Genomic DNA, 21,583 nt, shown 5'->3' with positions numbered 1-21,583 from the left:
TTTGTTCCAGAGTTATAGCCAAATGAAATTTTAATTAATAAAATATTTGTATCTTAGAAGGGGATGCACATTGTTTAGAATCAAGACTTCATCTCCTTTTTTTAACTTTTTTTTTAATTTAAATATATTGATTTATTAATAATTAATTATTAACCCCGATTATAAAAAAAATTTTTTTTCATTTTAAAACATGTAATTTAAGAAGCTTACAAACAAGGAAGTCATGTAGTGCCCACATCAGTTTTTTTGTTTTTTTTTTAATAAAATTCAAATCTTTTTCTTAGTAGAAAGTCAGTATTTATGTTATTTAAAAACTAGTTTGTAAGCAGTTAATCTACAATCAGTGTTCAACTAATTTATGAAAAATATTACTTGTAGTTGCATTATTATTATTATATAATTTTTAATGTGTTAAAATGTTTAATGTCAGTACTATAAAATATATTTAAAATGTTAACAGTTATTTGGTGATATCTGTTATAATGATATATATTGTTTATTTTGCTGCCCCCATTTACATATTTTGTTGATCTTTAGTATTATTATAAGATATTATACAATTTATAAAAAATATTTACAAGTATAAAATCAATTCATTTGTGTATTATAACATTATATTTTTTTTCCAGTGGTGTTTACAATATTGTTACGATGTTGGATATGATGAAATCAGTGATTTGGCTAAAAGTTTAAATGATACATTAAAGCTCTCCGACAATCAGTTGAATCGTTTGAAAACATTAGTAAAGTTAGATTCAGCCAATGAAAGTGCTAGTAATCAGTAGCAAAATAATAAACATTAAAATAAATAAGTCTAATATTGTTCTGGTAATGAAGTTTGTTGTAAAGTGAATATTAGTTGTATTTTGTTCATATTTGTTTTTTCATTGTATTTTTATTATGATTCTGTGCTTGAAATACTGCTTCTAATGTGCAAGTGCTATCAGTTGATAGATAGCACAACTGCAGCTTTGTTGGTTTTTAATTTAGACTATCATATTGTTTTAGTAAAAATATCCACTGGTAATTACTGTTAAGTTTGCAGCTGAAATTTGTTGTATCAGAGGTGTAACACAATTGACTAAATGAACATAACTGAAATCTTTACTTTTTTCTCCTTTATTTATCTGTATTAATGTTGAGTTCATTTGAATAATAGATCAGTATTTTGTAGCTAATATTTATATTCCATTATGTTACCTTACAAATGGCAGTACCTGGCTTCACCCGTGATAATTGAGTACAAGTATTAGGACTACTCAACCTCTAACACAGTCAACATTCCTATAAAATATTATGTATATGAGAAAATGGTTAAAAGGTTTCTGAATAATGTTAATATATTATACTAACATTAATAATGTTACTACTTTCTGCATAATAATAAGAAATAATTATTTATTATATCTGAATGGAGACATATAGATTTGATGCTTTACAGCCTCTTATGTAATATCCATTTTCATTAAATGTGCAGTCTTTTTAATATAACAGCACTTCACTCTGTTGTAGGACAGAATATCATTAGTATTTAGCCTGGCCTTGGAAAGTTTTTATAACACATTGCAGTGCGTTCAGCTCAGTGAAAAATTCACGTAAACATTCTTTCTCCCTAGTATTTAAAGGTATTTTTGAAGTGTTTGCAACTTTTGAAGTGATGTGTGTTTCAAATCAGATTGCCTGCATTCACTTTGTTATGATAACACATGTTACAGGATAATTTATGCAGAATGGTATTTTATGACCATTCATAAAATACATAACAATTTTAGTTATTCTGTAACCAATAGCAAACATAATTAAAAAAAACTTACTGAATTAGATTCAGTAATTATGTTAAATTATAATACAAAGGTGGCGTGAAAAGTTCCAGATTAAGTACACTTAATTTCTCAACGCGTCACATGATTCCATTCTACATTAATTAATTATAAGAGTTTAATATCATTTCAGCAGAGTTTCAAGTTGTTTTATCACATAGTATAGTACTTACAGTTCATCAAAGTGAAAAATTAGGGTGTTTTTTTTTTTTGGAAAATGTAAAAATCTGGGAATTCGTGCATTAATTAAATTCTGAAAGACTTAAGTACAAAGAAAATTAAGGAAGAGCTTGATATGATAATGGAAGATTTTTCTCCATCAAATACAACAGAGTTTAAAATGAGTCACAATGCGCACTAATGATGAGCCATGTAATGGACCCCCTTCTGAAGTGACTATGTCAGAAATGATAGAAAAAGTGCATAAAATCATTTTGGCAGATCGAGTAACAGTGAATGAGTTAGCAGAGTCTGTAGACATGTCAACATAACATGTGTGCAATAATATTTTGAATGAACATTTGGACATGAACAAGCTATGCACTAGATGGGTGCCGTGTTTGCTCACACCTAACTGAAAAGCAGTGCTGAAAAAATTTCAAGCGATTGTCTTGAGCTCCTTCAGCACAATCCAGAGGAAATCTTATGTCAGTTTGTAATGGTTGATGAGACTTTGGTTCATCATTACACTCCTGTAGTAGTTAAAACAATGGGTTGAAAAAGGTAACCTGCTCCAAAAAATTTTAAATGACTTTTCATGTGAATAAGTTATGGCAATTTTTTTTGGATGCAAATGGAATAATTTTCATTGATTAACTTAAAAAGGGTGAAACAATAAATGGCAAATATTATGTGACCCTACTGCAGTATCACAGTAATGGAAAAACAACTGCATTTAGCAAAAAAAAAAAAAAATGCTTTCTCATCAAGACAATACTCCAGCTCACACTTCAGTCATTGCAATGGCAAAAATGAATGAATTACTGTTAGAATTGCTCCAAGACCCTCCATATTCATCTGATCTAGTTCCCAGTGAAAGTCACTTATTTCCTAACCTAAAAAATGGCTTAGAGGGAAGAGATTTTCAACCAATATGAAGTTATTGGTGCAAATGAAGTAGTTGGACAAATCAAAATACCAAACTGGCATAAGCATTCTTGTGGAATGCTGGACTAAGTATATAGTTCAAATAAATGTTGAAAAATAAATTGTTTTCTTATCCAGGGGCCTGAACTTTTCACCCTACCCTCATAAGCTACACTTGTTAGATCAATTAATTAGTATTAAAAATTGTTGATATACTCAAAATATAGAAAAGAAAATATTAAAATGTTTATTACAACATTAACATTTGCTAATAAACTAATTGAAGCCACATGTATGTGGAATAACAGGTACAATTGTGCTTATTGTTTCATCTAAATATTAGTTGTTTACTTATTCAAAATATTTTGAGTTTACATAGTTATACTTAATTATTTTGAGTGTCACATCATAGTTTAATGAATTAGAACTGAAATTGTAATTTTTTCTATTTCATGATGTATTCTACTGCTTCATATTAACATTTAGGATTGAAATGCAAATATGTTATTATTGTTTGAAAAATTGTTAAAAAAAATGGTTGGATTTATATAAAAATATATGCTCAATTTATACTAGATACCTCATGAAGATGACCAAAACAAGTAATATAAAGGCCTAAAATTGTAATTCTTAATGATTGAACAACACAAAAAACATCTCTATATGGTAGTTAGAAGACAAAAGCTTCAAGTTCATTTGGTTTTTTTCATAGGTGAATTTTTATACAGTAACTTACCAATTTCTAAGGTCCAGTTAACTTTCTTTCTATAAAAGCTTAATTTTGAGAGGAAATTTCATCAAAGAGAAGATTCTTAACTTTCAATTGTTTTTAATCCTCCTCTATTTTGTACAATAAAATCTGAAATGTGATCAAGTTTTTATAATGGGAAATCTAATTATGAAAATAGAAAAGTAAACATGTACAACTACAAACGAAGCTGCTCAATGTAACAGTAAAGATGAAACATATGTAAATAAGTACAACATAACAAAAACATCCCAAAATTAATCTCTTGAGCATGTAATTTTTATCATCAGGAACAATTCCTTCTTTTCTGGAAAAGTACATTAAAATACATCCTAAACCAAATCTATATTGCAAATAAAATTCATGTCATCATTATTAGTAGTTGGAAGAACTGAGTAATTCATTGCATTTGATATTTTTTTTTAATCAGATGCCTGAAAGTAGGGAGATGGATGATTACTAAGCTCATATTGTAAAGCATAATATTCTGGGGAAACAGTATTAAGAAGTTAATACCATTACAAATAACTGGTCCTGCCTGGCCAAAGAATGTTTGATCTTATACCCAGGAAGGCATCATTAACCCTTTACACCTTCCCAACACATGATGCAAAAAGTAACTTGTCAGTTACTTCTCACCTCCTTGGAAGACAAGATTGCTGCAATAAATAACTTTTTAATTCAAACAATATAACCAAAACAATTTCAGTCAAACACAAATACTAGTTTAAAAAAAACTTTTTTCTCCATTAACTGTAAAAAATAATGCTGAATGCTACAATTAAAAGTCGGGAAGTTTGCTAAAAGTGGTCATTTCCAACCTAAGATGAATATCTGAATTATGAACTGGAAGTATATGAAATAATTTCCTGTCTGCTCAAGGAGTTGACCAACTGACGTGACAACAAAAATACGAAGAAAAATAAATAAATTCATATCAGCAATAAGGAAAAACAACTACATATATAATATTTACCAGATATTTATAATATTTTACAAGATTGTAAGAAAACATTTTAGTAGTTATTTAATTACACAATACTACATCACAACTAATTAACAGCTTTTTTCTCTGTTGAGTCATCTTTTTTATTTTCAGGATCTGTTACACCAGGTCTAGCTCGAATACCTCTGTAGATGTTACCATCCAAATCGATACAAAAATTGTAATCTATGGTTTCACTCAGAACCTTTTCTAATACTTCATCAATATTTTTACGAGTAATGTATTTCTTTGAATATTCCTGCAAAATTTAAAAATAAATCAAATACAGAACTGATAAAATCCAAGAAATTTTTTTTATCATATATTGGGTCATCAAGCATTTAGACATGTATTTTAAGCATAGAAAAAGATACAAATGAAATGACAAGAGAAAAACATGTTCTTACTAGGAGATTAATAGATTTACCACTACCATGCACATACCACATAATGTCAAATCAGTCACATAATGGCTTTCAAAGCCTACATCATTAAGGAGTAAACATACTGAATAAGAATTACTCTGTTATAAATCTTAGTCTGGTAATATTTTATTGTTTCTTTTCCATACTCTTAACATATCCTTTAAAAACATTCTTACCTATAGAATATTTTATTTCACATTTCGAAAGGGGTTAGGATAGGAGAGCGCATACGACAGTATGCCAAATAAATGGCAATGCGTACATTACTCTGAAGAAAATAAATAATAGAGAAAAATAAGATATATATTTAAAAATTTTAAAACACACAGTTTAACATTTTGGTGAAAATTGTGGAAACATTTCTAAAACCCTTCTAACAATACTGCTTTAAACTGGCTGATCACTACAGCCTTCTTACGTCTATGGGGTTGAACCTGCTTTAATTATGAACCCAGCCCATGGGAAAATCAAGAAGTATTCACCTCTGCACTTCTTCCACCATCTTTGTATGGTTATTTGACACTCATTCTGCAGCATAGTCCCCATGATGTTTGGGGTTTGTGCTTCAAGAACCTGTTGGATTCAAATACAGGATGTTGTGTAGTTTTCCACCTTCTGCAATAATCACACTCAGCAGAGGATCTCAATGTTCATACACACAAATATGTCGTGAACTAATAATACCAATTCCCTCTGCTCATAATCCAGCTATCTCTGGAGGTCTGGAATCAGTTTATGGGTCTACCCTTTGTCAACTGATCCCATCTCTCCATTACTCAAACTTGTGAGGAAGTGATGTCTCTGCCTCACTTACCCCTTGATACATCTCTCTTTTGCTGAAAGATCCAGGAGTGCAAGTCTGGCCACTACACTGGTGTCATTTCCTGAGATGATCCTACAGCTGCAGCATACCTGTAGGGAGACAGCTCTGTCCAATTGGTTTAGAATTGCCTGGGCTCTTTTTCCATCATGATACATCAGGTGCTCCATACCACAGTTTAGAGAGCACCACTTGTGACAAAACTCTCTACTTTGATATGCAGAGACTCCAGATGTTGGATACCAATGGTATCTGCTGTTTTCTCACTCTTCTAAGACAGCTCAGTCAAATGCTTCAGGAACATGGTGTTTGGCGTATCCCTAGGTATTCACTGCAGAAGGGTGGACAACTGTGCCTCTGACCCTAAATCCGATCAAGCTGCTTGAAAAAATAATCATTTGGGTCTTCTGAGCAAAGGCTGCTGGTCCAAGATGATTCTATTTATTTTTATTTCTTATGAATAACGGAAGTCTCCAGATATCCCAAGCAGCTTTCTGAATTCAGAGCTCATAGGCAGCCGCATCACTTTTGTGGTGTGAGAGTGAAGTGTAGTCTTGTGCACACTCATACCTAAGATGTGTGGTTAATTGAAATCCAACCACCAAAGAACACCATATCCACATTCCAGTATTCAAATCCGAATAAAAGCAACTACTTTTATTAGGAGTCAAACTTAAGAACGCTTGACTTCAAAATCTGCTGATTTAATAATGATGAGTTTAATCCTTAAGCCAACCCGTCAGGGTATTCTGTTTATTGTTTCATTGCTAGTACCCACAACTTAGCCATCATTATCACCTGCTCCAACTTGGCTAACCCAACTAGAGCTAACACTGCAGCCTGATCACTTTTATTAGCCTGTATATCCTACTACTTATTGTCCATGTTCCTTCTTAGAGAACAAAAAGTAAATATGGGAGCCAAAACTGAGAATAGGTGCATTTGATGATGACAATTCCTTTTTATCTCCAATTCTTATGACAGATTAGAATGATGGATTGTCATGCAACCAATTTTTCATATGAACTAACAAATTTTATTCTACAGCCTCTGTAACACCACTTCATCATACAATTTTAATAATTGTAGTTACTCAGGGAAAAAGTTCCCAATGAATAGTTCTTTTAATATCAAAAAGATAATTACCATAGTTTACACTGATAATTTTTTTCTGATAAAGAGAGAATGTAGAATATCATTCTGAATTCTGTCATTTCATCTCAGGATCATACTGAAATGAGTACCTTTCATCACCAGTAATAATTCTAATCAAATTTGTGGAATCATTGTCAATAAATGCCATCAAATTAATGCAACAATCAACTCTATGTATAATACTGGAAACTCACTTAATTCAGTGCAAAAAGAGTAACAAATTTCTCTCTTAGGTTTTTCTTTCAAAATTTCTTGTATGGATTCCTTACTACTGTCTATTTGTTACAGCAAGCTACCTTATTAAAATTCATCTACCTTCATAAACAATTTCTAATTTAAAAAAAATTTTTTTTTTGTATTTGGATGATACAGGCTTATTTCAAACAAGTCGAGAATCAACTACTAACAATTCATATCCTTCCTGAGCGAAAACAGTAAAACTTGTCAAACACTAGTATGAAGCAAACATTTATAACCAAATTTTTTTAAATCATTAAACATCTCCTTAGCACTCTTTCCTAATCTTCTGATAACAAAATGTTCACACAATTTTAATTTTCACTTATTGGAAAGACCACACTAGTGGATTGTAACAACTCTCAATAATGCCAAGATAGAAGCACATGTACGGAAGATCACACATCAGTGGGTAGGGAAGAACATGGGGACTGAAGAATATTAAAATACAAATTGTGAGATATACTTGTCCATGGATAAAATTTTATCCGATCCAAGGAGCTACAAGGATTAATGAAACTTTTCTAGTCATAAAAACAATAATTTTGTCCATTAGACATTAGAGTGTTATGCAATAGCTGCTATGTAATAAAGTAAATTTGTTATCACCACAATTTACATCATAATTAAATTTATAATGAGGGAGAAAAGAAATTCATTTGGAACCAGCAGTTTAATACAATAATAATAATAATAATAATGAAATATTAAACTAATTTTTAATCTACTTTTCCTCAATTTTTGTTAAACCTTTTTCTTTCAGAATAGAAATTTAGAGACATAAAATTACAGTATGAAATCTTAAAAATTCTTTTCATTGTTTTGAAGTAGTGGACTTGTTTGAATCCAAAACTAGACACAAAAAAAACAACAAACCCAATCACCTCAAAAATGAGAAACTAATTTTTCTCACATAAATCAACTATTTTTCATAATTTATTACGTTTTTAACAATTATGTTATTTAGTATTTAATAATAATAATAAAAGTAAATGATAAGCCTGGACTTTATCAAAAGTACAATTCTCATTCTTTTTTTTATCAGTTTTAATTAAAAGGAAAATACACAAGTATCAAACAAACAAATCAAGCAAAATTAAACTGAACTTATTCTAAAAATTAGAATTAAATTATATTCCCTGATAGAAATTGGATAGTTTATCAATTTTTCTCCCCTATTTTTATTTCAATACAGATATTTATTACTATAGAAACAAAATTTAAAAAAAATCATACATCCTACATTTACATACAACCTTGGTGGTAATACAAAAAAAATTACCTTTTCTGATCTAACTAATGTATCAATATAATGTAATTCCTCTGCCTCCTGTTGTTTAATTGTTTCAATTTCTTGTAATATTTTCAATCTTCTTTCTTCAGCTTCATCAGCTACACGTTTTTCTCTCATTTTTTTAACTTCCTCATTCCATTCATCATTTAGTTTTAAGCATTTAGCATGATCTTCTTGTTCCACTCGTAACTGTTCTGCAATTACTTCAGGAGCAGTAGTTTGACTTTTTATCTGTTCACTAAGGTAGTACCTATAAATTAAACAGATGACTATGAAAAAAGTGTACTATAACATTATTACAGAACAAAAAAACTTTTAATAAAATAAATAATACGAAAAATCAAACTTATTCGATAGTATCTGTATAAAATTTGCAGTAACACAGGCAGAAAAAAGATTCAACATTTTAAAGAAGGGCCTTGATTCATCTGAAATTTAGTTAGTTTTTTTGTGAAATTATTTGTACAGAAAATATTTTTGGAAGAATTTCAAGGAAAAAATCAACACAATAAAGTTGTATCATTTTTCAAAGAAATTATGTTATCAAACATAAAATCTTAACTAAATTTTGTTTTCTTGGATAGTTACTGCATTCTTAAATTCGTCATTCAATTATTGCAGTGACTCTGTATATTTTAAAAAGTAATAAGGCCAGACAATAAAAGGCTAGGAGGAATTTTTTATCCTTTTTTGAATCAAAGGTTGCACTTTCTTTATCTTCTACTACTATCACAACTACCAAATTCTTTTACAGATTGTTAATAAACTTAACTCTTCTTTCCCTAAATTTTTGTAAGATTTTTCATAAAATTAAGTTTTTTTATTCCTTTCTATACTGAAAATTTAATAATGAAAATTTTTATTAACAATTCATAGTAAAATAAAAAAATATTCAATTAAAAGAATTTTTTCTGAATGAAGAGCTAAGGCAATGCTGATAAAAATTAAAAATCTTAACGCTGTGCTTACAAGATGATGCAGAGTATAGAAGCACCATAAGGGAGTGGTGGTAATAAATCAGCAATATTTTTCAGAAAATTATACTCTTTTAGCTGCTGATGGCAGCAATATCAGCTACACAGTTAGGAAGTTAAATAAAGCATACTCTCTATCTGATCTCAAAATAAGTATGTTAAAGAGCAAGAACTTGGTTGTTGGAGACAGTTAAACATGAGTTACGAGGAAATAAATATTAGTTTGAGTAGAGGTAGAACAGTTACAAGGCCTTGAACTGCAATGGATGGATATATGAAAACCTCAAAGAAAAAGTCAAATATTTTTAGAAGTATGGATTAAAGTGTAAAGCTACTAAGGTCTGAACAATGGGTCTTTAGTGCCAATTATAAAATGAGGTTATCGACAAAAATGATTTTTTTGTGGAGCAGCTTGGGAAGGACAAAACTGAAAAGTGTATGGAATGATGCAACACAGAACAGTATGGGAGATACAGATGCAGTAGATGAGGTGCAGCAGTATAATTGGTTTGATTTTGACACAAGAGTTTAATGGAAATTAAAGATGGCTACATATAATACTGATATAGATTAACCCCTTACCGGACTATGATGGAAAATTATGACATAGCCAATATGCATGAAAAGGACCTTTGTCGGAATATTCCATCGTTGAACTTTAGTCTAATTTTAATTCACTCTGTGTCATAATATTCTGGCGATTATTTTTTAATGTAGTTCATCATTATTTTGCAGTGGTATACAGCACTAGTAAATAATTTTCATCACATTCTAAGGCATTTATCATAACAGCTGATATAGCTTGTATGGCATGTTGTTTACATCTTGTTCATGAATGATTTTAGAAGTATTTTTAATGTTTATTTTGGTAGCCATTGTTTCGTAATTGAATATTGTGTATACGCTTTATAAATTAATTTATAAACTTTACTGGTCCAGTTTACATATAGTAAACTGAACCAGTAGTTTTTTTATAATAGCTTTATGTATGTTGTTTTCTTATATTTGAGATGGCATCTACTTAAAAAAAATGAATATTTTGACATTTTAGGTCAGTTAAAGTCTGATAGTGACAGTTTAGATGATATGTGTGAAAACATATCGTTGTTATTAACAAACGATGATGAGGTTGGTGCAGGTGATGCAGATAGGCCTATTCAAAGTAATATCGAATGGGTAAATTACCCTAAGTGTAATTCCTTTTGTAAGCCCTCCAACTTCATTGGATAATCAGGTATAAATGTAGCTATTCCTTATCCAAATGACATATTTCGTATTTACTTTTACTTTTTAGTAATAAGTAACTAATTAGTAGTGAAGTATTTACTTTACTACAAAAAGTAAAGTAAAGTACTAGTCGATATAATTACAAACCAAACTAACGTATATGTAGATAGTTTTCTGTCAAAGTTCTGAAGCAGTTTTCACGATTAAGGGTGGAAACCAGCAGATAGAAATGAAATATTTTTACTAATTGCAGTCTACATTTTGCATGGAATGATTTGGAAGCCGAAACTGATAAATATTATACAAAAAAAACATTATTTGCAAGCCCAAGTTTTTCAGCTGTTATAGCACACAAATGTTTGAAACTTTTATTTAGATTTTTAAATTTTATAAATAATGTTCCACCTCAAAAAAACAAAGGATTACATAAAATTAAACCTGTCTTAGAATATGTAAATGACAAATTTTCTTCTGTTTGCACACCAAAGAGGAAAGCAGCTATTGATGAAAGCCTTTTATCATCAAAGGGTCGGTTGAGTTTTGTCCAGTTTATAAAAATCAAACGTGCTACATTCGGAATCAAAATCTATGTTTTGTCTGAATCAAAGACAGGATACATTTATAAGCTGAAAGTGAAACAGAACTAATCAATAACGCAAGTTATGGGAATGCAACAAATTCAAAAGAGTTATTGTGTGTATTCCTACAATTTCTATTGTAGTCCAGAGTGGGCTACTGTTTAGAAAGATAAAGACACTGACCTGGTGAAAACAGTAAGGTGTAATAGAAGCGGTGTCACTTAGGATTTTGTAAAACAAAATTGAAGTAAAATGAAATGATGCCATTGACTGAAAAATTTGGTCAAATGCTACTGAAGTGGTGTGATAAAAGGGATGTGCTATGTTTGTCAACAGCATGAAGTTCTTCCAATTGAGGTAAGCAGAAAAGGGCAAAATGTCATCATTTCTTCAATTATAAATGATTACATTTATATGGGGGGGGTATTGATAAAATGGATCAGATGCTTGGGACACACCCTCTTGAACAAAAAAGATAAAATTTGGTACAAAAGGAATTCAAACACACCTCCTAAATAAGTGCATATTCAATGCACATATTTTTCACATAAAATGTGGAGGACAATACACACATCTGCAATTTAGAGAGGCTTTGGTGGAAGTAATTATTGAAAAACATTTTGTAGCCAAACCAAAAACAGGAAGACCATCATTAGAAGAGGATCCTCTGAGAATGAATATATGTAGTATTCACAAAATAAAAAGCGTAAAGACTGAAGATACCAGTGTACGAAGTGCAATGTTGGGCTGTGTGTAGCTTCATGTTTTAAAATATTTCATGCATTAAAAAACTATTAAAAACAATCATGATAGAATAAAACTTTTAAACGTAGAGACAATAATTTCAATTACAGTGTAAAATATCATTTAGTGATATTTATGGGCAATATGAAAACATGATTAACATGTTCAAGGTAGGTTAGGTAATTAGGTTTTTGTAAATATAATAAAATATGTTTTGCATGAAACATTACCGTTTATTATATGCATACTATACCATTATTAGTAAAAAAAAAAAAAAAATAGATCAAGATAGCATTATTTATTTTAAGTGAAAATACAAAAAAACTGGTAAGGGGGTTTAAGAAATAGAGGTCACTCTAGGTAATGGGTGTGATGAAGTTTAAGAGGCCAGAAATTCAGAATTCAGAAGTGTTCATCAATGTCTAAAATGGAGACTGGATGTGAAGAGACAAAGTTAGTTATCTGCTAAAAGTAATAAAAATCTGTTATCACCATAAAAAATTATTTAATTTACACCATATTTCTGACTTCATCAAGCAACAAATCTGAACACTAAATTTAACTACAGAAATTAAAGTAAATGCAATACTGCTCAATTTACAATAAAATATGAACTGAAATTATAATTCTGTAAATTGCACAAGTTAATTTCAAGATTAAAAACCAAATCTTTTTAGTGTTCAAAGTTTCTGAACTCATTTTTTTTATGAATTACATATTAAATATGTGCAGATAAATATTTTTGATAAAAAAAAAACAAATTTAAAACATATTTCAAATATTGAACTGCATCTAACAGATTAAAATTAATTTTACAAAGATTAAATTCCAGTAAAGTTTTGTACAAATTCCAATGTTTTGATATTTTTCTGGTTAGGGGGAAGCAGTACTACTATGACTTTTGTCCTCAGTTAAAGACATATTCCTAAGATAATTGGCAAAATCGCTGTTCCCGATTATTTGATAACAAATTCTGAGATTTTTCAAAATGTTATGAACCTGCATACCTCAAAAGAAACTCCAAATAAAATTCTAAAATTTACTATGTATCTTGGCTATGAGGTTATCAAGCCCTGAAAGTTTAATCTAGTTATTAGAATTACTAGATAATATACATCTTAAATATGTCTAAAAATACCAGTTATATTTTGTAAACATATTTTATAACTTATAAGTAATATATAAATTACAACATCAGTGGTGAATTAATTTTTTTTTAAATCAATATATATATATTTGCAGTGTGTGAAACATCGCAAACTGCAAAGAGTATACAGATAATATTAAGTACTTTTTTGTACAATTATCATAAACTCTTAAAATGTTTGAAAACAGAAAAAATTGGCCCAAATAAGATATGTCATAAGTACTTGCTGAACATTAAAAAAAAACCTGCAAGGCAAATTTTATACTTTAGTCATACAACACCATGAAGGTTTTAAAATTGAATATGTTTTTTAGTAGACCTCATCCAGTCAACTACAGCTGTACTAAGAATAGTGTCATACCATCCACATAATTCAAGTAGTAACAAATAAAATTGTATTTTTACTATGGTTTTCATGTCCCTTGTTCACAAACAATTAGAATTTGCTGATGAAGCTCCCAATCTGACAAAACATTTGCATTCCATTTTTAATTCTCACACTTTTTTTTTAACTAGAAAAAAATCATAGTGTGATTCATATCATAAAAAAAATCCTAATCATTGGTAAATAGTTTAAGTTGTGCAGATTTCAAATATTTTTGGATCGAAAAAAAAAATATTTTTTTTTTTTTTTGTTAAAAAGTTAGATCAAATTTTCAAAACAAATGCAATTAAAACAATGGATTTGAAATTTTGTACACCAATAGATTGAAAATTTAAGAAAATAAAGATTCTGTAAACATGGATATTCTTCACTTATATAGATTTTGATGGTTAAGATATTAAAAAAATCTGAATTGGTTATGCAATTACAATTAGCTGAAATTCTATAAAACAATCTCCCTAATGTAAAATTTTAATTAGTATACATTCTAAGATTCTATAACAAATTCAAGCTTACAAAAAGTAATTCAAGTCATAGGTACATTTAGAGCAACAGTCATCAATTCTTATGAGGAATTTTAAAATACAAACTTTTTAATGATAACAAATGGAATGTAAATATATACTGAAATACACATTCCAAATGAAAATGTTGAATATATATCATGACTGACTTGTCCTATACTAGTTATACAGATGAGAAACATAAAACAAAACCCATAATGAAACCACTACCCAACACTATTTATGAAAGACTCTCGCACAATTAACACAACTATTGGATGTATATGTTACTACTGATTGTTGTTGCCGTTACATGTCAGTGTAGTATATGTTTTGTTGCAGTGCAGTATTCTGAATGTACTTATGTTTGTGTAAAATGCCTTTTTCAATCCTGGAGAGGATAGCAATAGGTGAGGCCTATATTTGTTCTGGGTCATTTGTAGAATCACATCAAATATTTGTAAAAAAATTTCCAAATGCCTTTATCTCAGTAAAGAGTAGGCATACACGATTTAGTTAAAAAATGGCATACAACAGGTTTGGTTTCAAATGCATAAAGAAATAGGCAACTTGACATTAGTGATATTGAAAGAATTACTGCCAGTTCAGAAGATGCCATTTTCGAAGAATTCTATAAGCAATTAACTAATAATGAAAAAGAATACAGCTTCTTCCAACAAGACAGAGCAATGTGTCCACACATATCAAACGTTTCACCGAATTGTGTTCATGCAGCTTTCACAAATTAACGAGCTGTCAGCAGAGGACAGTGGCCTCCACATTCCCCAGAGTTGTCTACTTGTGATTTTTTCCTCTGGGGCTACTTAAAGGAGAGAGTTTACACATCTAATTCCCACAATACTGATGAACTGAAGGTGAACATTCAACAAGAAATCAATGCAACTTACAACATTTTGTGTGAAGACGACTCTCAATCTGATGAGTCCAGCACAAAAGTGCATTAAAGGTAGTCATTTTGATATTTTGTAACAATAAGGTAAATAAATGCAACATTTAAATTACATTTTATGATTTTCTTATTTATCCATAACATTCACAAAATTTCATTCCAACATAACCTACAGATTCTGCAGTGGTCACATTATCGGTTCAGTTTTATGTTGCTTACCCTGTACAAAACTTGCATTAATACATATAAAAGTTTAACTCTAGAATTAGTAGATGTTAATTTTTTAGCATTTTGTTTCACTTATAAAAAAATAAAACAATTATTCTTATAGTAACCAATATTTAGAACATTGATATTGGATTGCCTTGATTTTGGTACTAATCAAAAGCTTTTTTCTGGTCTTTTTTCTATGTCAATAATTTTGTAAATTGTTACAGTAGCTAAAAATCAGGTGATGGTTTAACATTGAACATTGCATATAATTACTAAGCAATTGTTTAATTTACATTTACTTAATTACAAAAAAAAAAGACCGTACGTATAAAAGAAAACATTACAAAAAGGCAAAGTTTTAAATATTTTAAAAACTAAGACTCACTAATGAATAGTAATACTAACATCAAATAAATGATTGAATACTGCAGTAATTTCTACAGAAAATAACATGTAATGATGCAGTTACTTAATATATTAAGTTTTTTATTATTCTATTAAGTGATATATGAAAAGTGCCGAACACTTTTCAACTACAAAAATAAAGGGTACTGTAAACCACATCAAACAGTATCTTTTACTAACAAAGATATGATTTCACCAATTGCCCCTTAGAAAATCTTTACAATCAGTTGAAATTGTACTTACTAAAAACTGTTTAAGATTATGAGAAATAAACATTACCCGCACATATTATATATGAATGTAATACATCTATTCTTGCAGTATGTAGATTTTAAAACTACATAAAATATATGTATTATGCGCCGATCGCAAATTAAAATACATAACGCTGATCTTCCAAACATAACTACACTAAATCTTAAAAAATAACATTAACGAAGAAGACCCACCTGATAGCTTTCAAAGAAGTTCTATAATTATTAAAAAGACGATAAACCTCTTCCTCTTCTCCTTCTGGCAAACGTTGTCTCCTTGGAACCCGATACATCTTAGTTTTTGCTACAGGTAACCATCTGGGTTTTCTCCTCCAACGAACGAATTGTAAACAAACTTGATTCACCGACGAAGTCGGCGTAAAAAGCGAGGGTAAAAGCATTTTTGATGTCACAGAATATATCCCCTGAGATCTTAACAAAGAATTCATAATAATATTTAGAAAACACTTACAGACCGTCAAGCAACACCAACACTACAACATAACCTCAACAAGTCTAAACGCCATTACAACTTAATATAGCCACTGCCACCGATAACTTTGTTTGACTTTTTAAATCAAACATTATAAAATAAAAATTTCAGTAAAACGAAATCAGTGTTTCATTATAAGAAAGTATGTGTACTTTAACGTAATTTGTAACCTTACCGTTCTTTTACTTTACTGAGATTCGCTATGAAAATTTATGCTGAGAAAACTGTAGCATCCATTGTAACTATAGGTAAGTTGGAATAAATAATAAAAAATGTATATTTCTTTTGTATTATGAGCTTACTTTTTCAAAATATAAGTACAGTAAAGTTTTGGAAATTATAAACTATCCTGTAATAAACTGATTATGACTTTGTTGTCATACAAACTATTTTATTTAAATTCCGGAATTCATCCCCCAGTTAAGAATTATATTTCCTCCTAACAGAGGAAATGTAAGATTCATTACCATAGGAAATGAATCAGTTCTGTTTTCTATTTTCACAGAAATTATAATTTCTATGATAATTTTTTACAGAAAAGTCCACGGCTAGACTTGTGCGTCGAGACGAACTTGTTACGTGAAACGCCAGTAATGGATAAAAAAGAATGCGAAAAGTATCTAATACCTCAATATTTATGTTTTGTAGCAGTGCGTCCAAGAGATCTATTAGAACCAAAATTTGCTTTGTGTTTCAATTAAACATTTACCAAGTTTACCTGCATATTTTTTCATCATATGGCTGGAGTGGTTAATCTAAAATTACCGAAAAAATTCTGAATTATTTTATTGCTCTTAATTCTGTCAATTTTAAAATTAAAATAATAATTTCATGCAATTTAAAATCAAAACTTAGGCAATGGCACTTTTACTCCGCATAAGATACATGTGACAATAAAATGGACATTATTATGAAGTACGAAGTAGTTATGCTGTTGATATTAATTTCTTTGCAAACTTGTAAGATCGAATGTTTTATTCAGTACAGTTTTATAAATATAAGATTATTGAGGAATATAATCAAATATAAGTCGTCAATAATTTTTAGACTTTTTTTACAAAATTGCTAAGAAAATTTAAATTAAAGCACAGCAAGAATGCTGATAACGGCTTATTCGATAACACCAGTGTAGCGAGAGAATCGAAACATTAAAAATAAATGATTGCTTTTTTTAAAGCAAAATAATCTTAATTATTATTAAGGATTCAAATATCTATTATATTATAAATAAAACTATAAATATTTTAAATTGTAAGCCATGCATCAGAAACAACTGTTTTCAGCCTTTTTTAAAGCATACTGTCCGAAGAGTAAACATTTATCTCGCTTGCATATAAAACTGTTATTTAAAGGTGCAAATGTATAAATCTTCCTATGTTTATATAGTTTAAGTTAAATCTTATTCTTGCTGTTACTTTACGTAAATTGCACAATATACAGTATGTTTCACGAGGAATCTGTAATAATTTATAGGCATATTCCATTTATAAAAATAATGAAAAATGTTCATATAAACATAGGTCTTGAAACGAAGCGTTTCGAGACCTGAGATTTTGCCTAGATCTCAGCTCCCCCTGTGAAATGAGGTCGCACTGAATTTTTTTTGGGCGTTAATCTAGAGGCGATGGTTTTCTATGGTTTCTGTTTTGAAAAATTCATTAAAATAAGTCCCAGAACTGTTTCTTCTTTAGTTTTTAAGATATCTACTTAAAACCCAAAATTATGGTACAAAAAACAAGTTTTTAATGTTTAGCTTAAAATAACTTTGTTAAATAAGTAATAAATGCATAAACGTTTTATGAGGCACCTTTCCTTACAAAACTTGTAGAGAATTTAATTCTTAAAAAAGTGATGTAATCAATGTCTATGAACACTGAACACAGTGTTTTCAAATTCGTTTTAAATGAAAATCAAACACAACTAAACAGTTATGAAAACTGAACACTACAAATGAAAATTTAAATTATAATTTTAAAATTATTTTCCTCAAAATAATTTTAACCAAATGTTCATTTAAGTATTTCACAGGATTTTTCATTTAAATTATTTAATTTGATAAACCTACAGAATGTATTAGATTAACTGCTTAAAATGTTCACCCCTATTATGAATATCTGAATAAGTCTGTATTCTGTTTCAACTATGAATACATTTATAATTTCTATTTCAATATGGAGCAGTACTCTGTTCAACTTCAGAACTCTTATGGAAAGAAAATTAAAAAAAAAATCCTGGACTTTATAATGAAATTTAAAAAAACAAAGGAAGTTAGAGATTAGAGTTAAAAATTTTTGCTGGCTTAAGAAAAACTTTTTTAAGTGTTAATTACACTGAAATGACAGTCCTGCCGGTGGGCCTGTTTTCTTGCTAGCAAGTCAGCACTGTTGTAGTTTAGTGGAGTGGTATGTAAGTGGAAAGTTCATTTACCAGTGTGTACCCCTGCTGACCATCAACATAAGCCATCGGCTCACCACAGCATGTAATATCTTTGTATATAATATTCCTTTTTTTAAGACTTTATTTTATATCTTTTATACTTTTGCAACTACACAAATGACCTCTTAGTCATTCATATCCTGTGATTTCATTCATTTTCAAGTTAGATTTAGATTACCAAAAGAATGATGTTGAGAATTACCAAAATTATGATAATGGATTCTGTTTTCTCACATCATCAATTTCCACATAAAAATAACTTATTTCTAAGTCATTATTACAATACTCTGCATCTTAAGTCAGTGAAAAATGTATTTCGTATTTTTAACTGTAGTCCTGCAAGAAAATCAAGTGCATATCAGATATAAATTTTGCTCATGTAAATTACTCATGTGATATTTATGGAATTGTGTCCAATTCCATAACCATTCTTTGTTCATCTGAGTTACAAACTGGTTTATGATAAAATCATCCACTTCTGCTTTCATACCAGATCAAGTAAAAGATCTTTCTGAGTAAAAGAATTTTTTAAACAAGAAAATATTTCTCGCCATAAAATATTATTTAATGTACTTCATAATTTTTATACAAGAAAAAGTTGTTTTTTTTTTATTAGTGCTTTAATGAAAATGATAGTGAAATCAATGAGAGTAATTTCTTTATCGAATTAGTCTTTCTAAAAATTTATTTACATTTGTTTAGCAATCAAAATAGATTTTCTTTAGATAATTGAAAAAGATTTATAATTAACATTATCAATATAATTTAATAAAAGAAAAAGCTACACTAAATACTTATTGACATAAAAAATGTAAAGAGAATAGCTCAAAAACCTTTTATAAAAATAAAATCTAAAACAAGATGTACATTTTTAAACATTGTAAATGTAATTAAACAGTTAGCATCAGTAGATAGAGTATAATTAGTAAAAGTAATGTAGATACAAAATAAAATAAAAAAGTTAATTAAAAACAATCAATACTAATAAAATTAAAAAAGAACATTTCGATCATGGTTATAAAAAACAAAAGAAGAAAAGTAAAACAAAATATTATTGATTAAAAGACAATGTTGCTAGAAAGTAATTATTAAAAATAAAAAGGAGGCTGAAATTACTGTAATTCCCCACTTAGACTGACACCTTGTCTCATATTCCATATGCAGATAAGATAAGGTAAATGTTTAATAATAAATTTTATTTATAATATGCATGTTTATATCAGTTTCCAGAGTCAGATTACTCCTGGCACTCGATTTCTCATACACATCAATGATGCGTAGTTCTCAGTTTTTCATGAGCAGTATTTTCTGAGCTACAGTGCTGAAGTATGTGTCCACTAAATAATGTTATGAATATTTGAAAAAGATTCTTATTGGTTTACTTTCCTTTTTTATTTTTATAACCTGCCAGGATGGTCTGGTGGTTAAACTCGTCATAATTCAGCTGATTTAGAAGTTTAGAGTTCTCAGGTTTGAATCCTAATAAACTTAGTTGCTTTTATACAGATTTGAATACGAGATCATGGATATCGGTGGTTTTTGGTGGTTGGGTTTCAATTAACCATACTTCTCATATATGATTGGCCTGTGTCTGTACAAAAGTACACCTCACTCAGATGTTATAAACAAGGAACTTATAGGCCCGGAATCCAGAAAGCTGCTAGAGATATCTGGAGATTTTATTAAGTTTTTAAATTATATGCATAATTATAAAATTTTTTCTATAGTTTTATTGACATTTGTTTGATATATTACTATTTTAAGCATAAAAATAATTTTATATGAAGCTATAAATTTTTGTTTTACAATAATCTATGTTATTATAATCTGTACCTTAGAAAAATAATCATTATTTTGAAACTTAAGCTGTGAACATAATGTATTGTTCTATACTGCAGAGCCCTCCCATAAGGCAAAGTAATCGGTTAATATTTAGGGAGCTGTGAATTGGAGGCTCCAAATTACGAAAAATATTTTACTGAATTTTCTTGTTAAAAATCGCTCATCAGTTAACAGAACAAATTACTCTTTTTTTTGTGTTTGTGTGTGTGTGCGTGAGTGCGTGTGCGCGCGCATGCACGTGTTTTAATTACTCTTGTGCAATTCACAAATTTTACGAGCAAAGTCAGTAAAGTTTACAAACAATGGGGTCATTGCTATTTGTACAACGGTCACGTAATTAAACTCATGTATGAATATGTTTGTACTTGGCGGATTATTAATAATTCATTATTATGAAGACATAAAATCTATTTTTTTTTTCGTTTATTTTAAGTTTGACTATTTTATACCAAAGCATATTATAACATTTTAGAATTTCCTGTCTGTTATCTAAAAATTCAAGAACCATTGGACAAATTGTGATGGGGGTTTCATAATTTTACAGAAAATTTCTTGAAGTAGGTTTTGGTACACGAAAAGTTCAGAAAATTAGAAAAACCTTCCGGAAAAAAGATTCTTCATTGACTACATTCATCATCGACTAGAATATTCTTATCAACGACAATACCTGTTAATTTTGAAAAATATATGAAAGAAAGAAATTTTTACTGCTCATTTTAGATGTAAGAAAAACCGACTTTTGCGCCCGGACTAAGCTGGGTACCGTAAAAAATGTTTTTTTACGGCTGCATTATAAGGTTTGAATTACGCGGCTGGAACCTGTATCATGACAATTGTCATTATGAAACAGATTTTCATTATGATACAGGTGTTCAACCAATCAAAAGCCTACTCTTTTCAAC

General features: G+C 29.2%; 2 protein-coding genes across 2 annotated transcripts in view; one reads left to right on the top strand and one right to left on the bottom strand.

Moving 5' to 3' along the window:
* The window catches only part of LOC142325349 (small ribosomal subunit protein mS39), a 46,013-nt gene extending 44,906 nt beyond the window's left edge, over window positions 1-1,107 (top strand). Inside the window, exon 12 of the mRNA XM_075366999.1 lies at window positions 630-1,107. Within this exon, the coding sequence (XP_075223114.1) occupies window positions 630-785 (156 nt within the window). The 3' untranslated portion in view covers window positions 786-1,107. The remainder of the gene's footprint in view (window positions 1-629) is intronic.
* Window positions 1,108-4,598: 3,491 nt separating this feature from the next.
* On the bottom strand, window positions 4,599-16,561 carry mRpS26 (mitochondrial ribosomal protein S26). Its single transcript, XM_075366998.1, has 3 exons — window positions 16,106-16,561; window positions 8,559-8,820; window positions 4,599-4,898 (listed from the first exon to the last, which is right to left on the bottom strand). Exons 1-3 carry the CDS (start codon window positions 16,357-16,359, stop codon window positions 4,707-4,709), a joined length of 708 nt encoding a protein of 235 aa, XP_075223113.1. The 5' UTR covers window positions 16,360-16,561; the 3' UTR covers window positions 4,599-4,706.
* Window positions 16,562-21,583: the final 5,022 nt, after the last annotated feature.

The sequence above is a fragment of the Lycorma delicatula genome, chromosome 5 (assembly GCF_047948215.1).
Source record: "Lycorma delicatula isolate Av1 chromosome 5, ASM4794821v1, whole genome shotgun sequence".
Lineage (NCBI taxonomy): Eukaryota > Metazoa > Arthropoda > Insecta > Hemiptera > Fulgoridae > Lycorma > Lycorma delicatula.
Note: the sequence above shows the minus strand (reverse complement) of the source record. Positions and strands in the feature narration are given on the sequence as shown.

Excerpts from the sequence above, each read along its gene's own strand:
- mRpS26 (XM_075366998.1), bottom strand. The coding sequence starts at position 16,359 with ATGAATTCTTTGTTAAGATCTCAGGGGATATATTCTGTGACATCAAAA. Across the intron at positions 8,821-16,105 it reads ACTTCTTTGAAAGCTATCAG|GTACTACCTTAGTGAACAGA; the intron begins GTGGGTCTTCTT and ends TTTAATTTATAG. Across the intron at positions 4,899-8,558 it reads CATTAGTTAGATCAGAAAAG|GAATATTCAAAGAAATACAT; the intron begins GTAATTTTTTTT and ends TAAATTTTGCAG.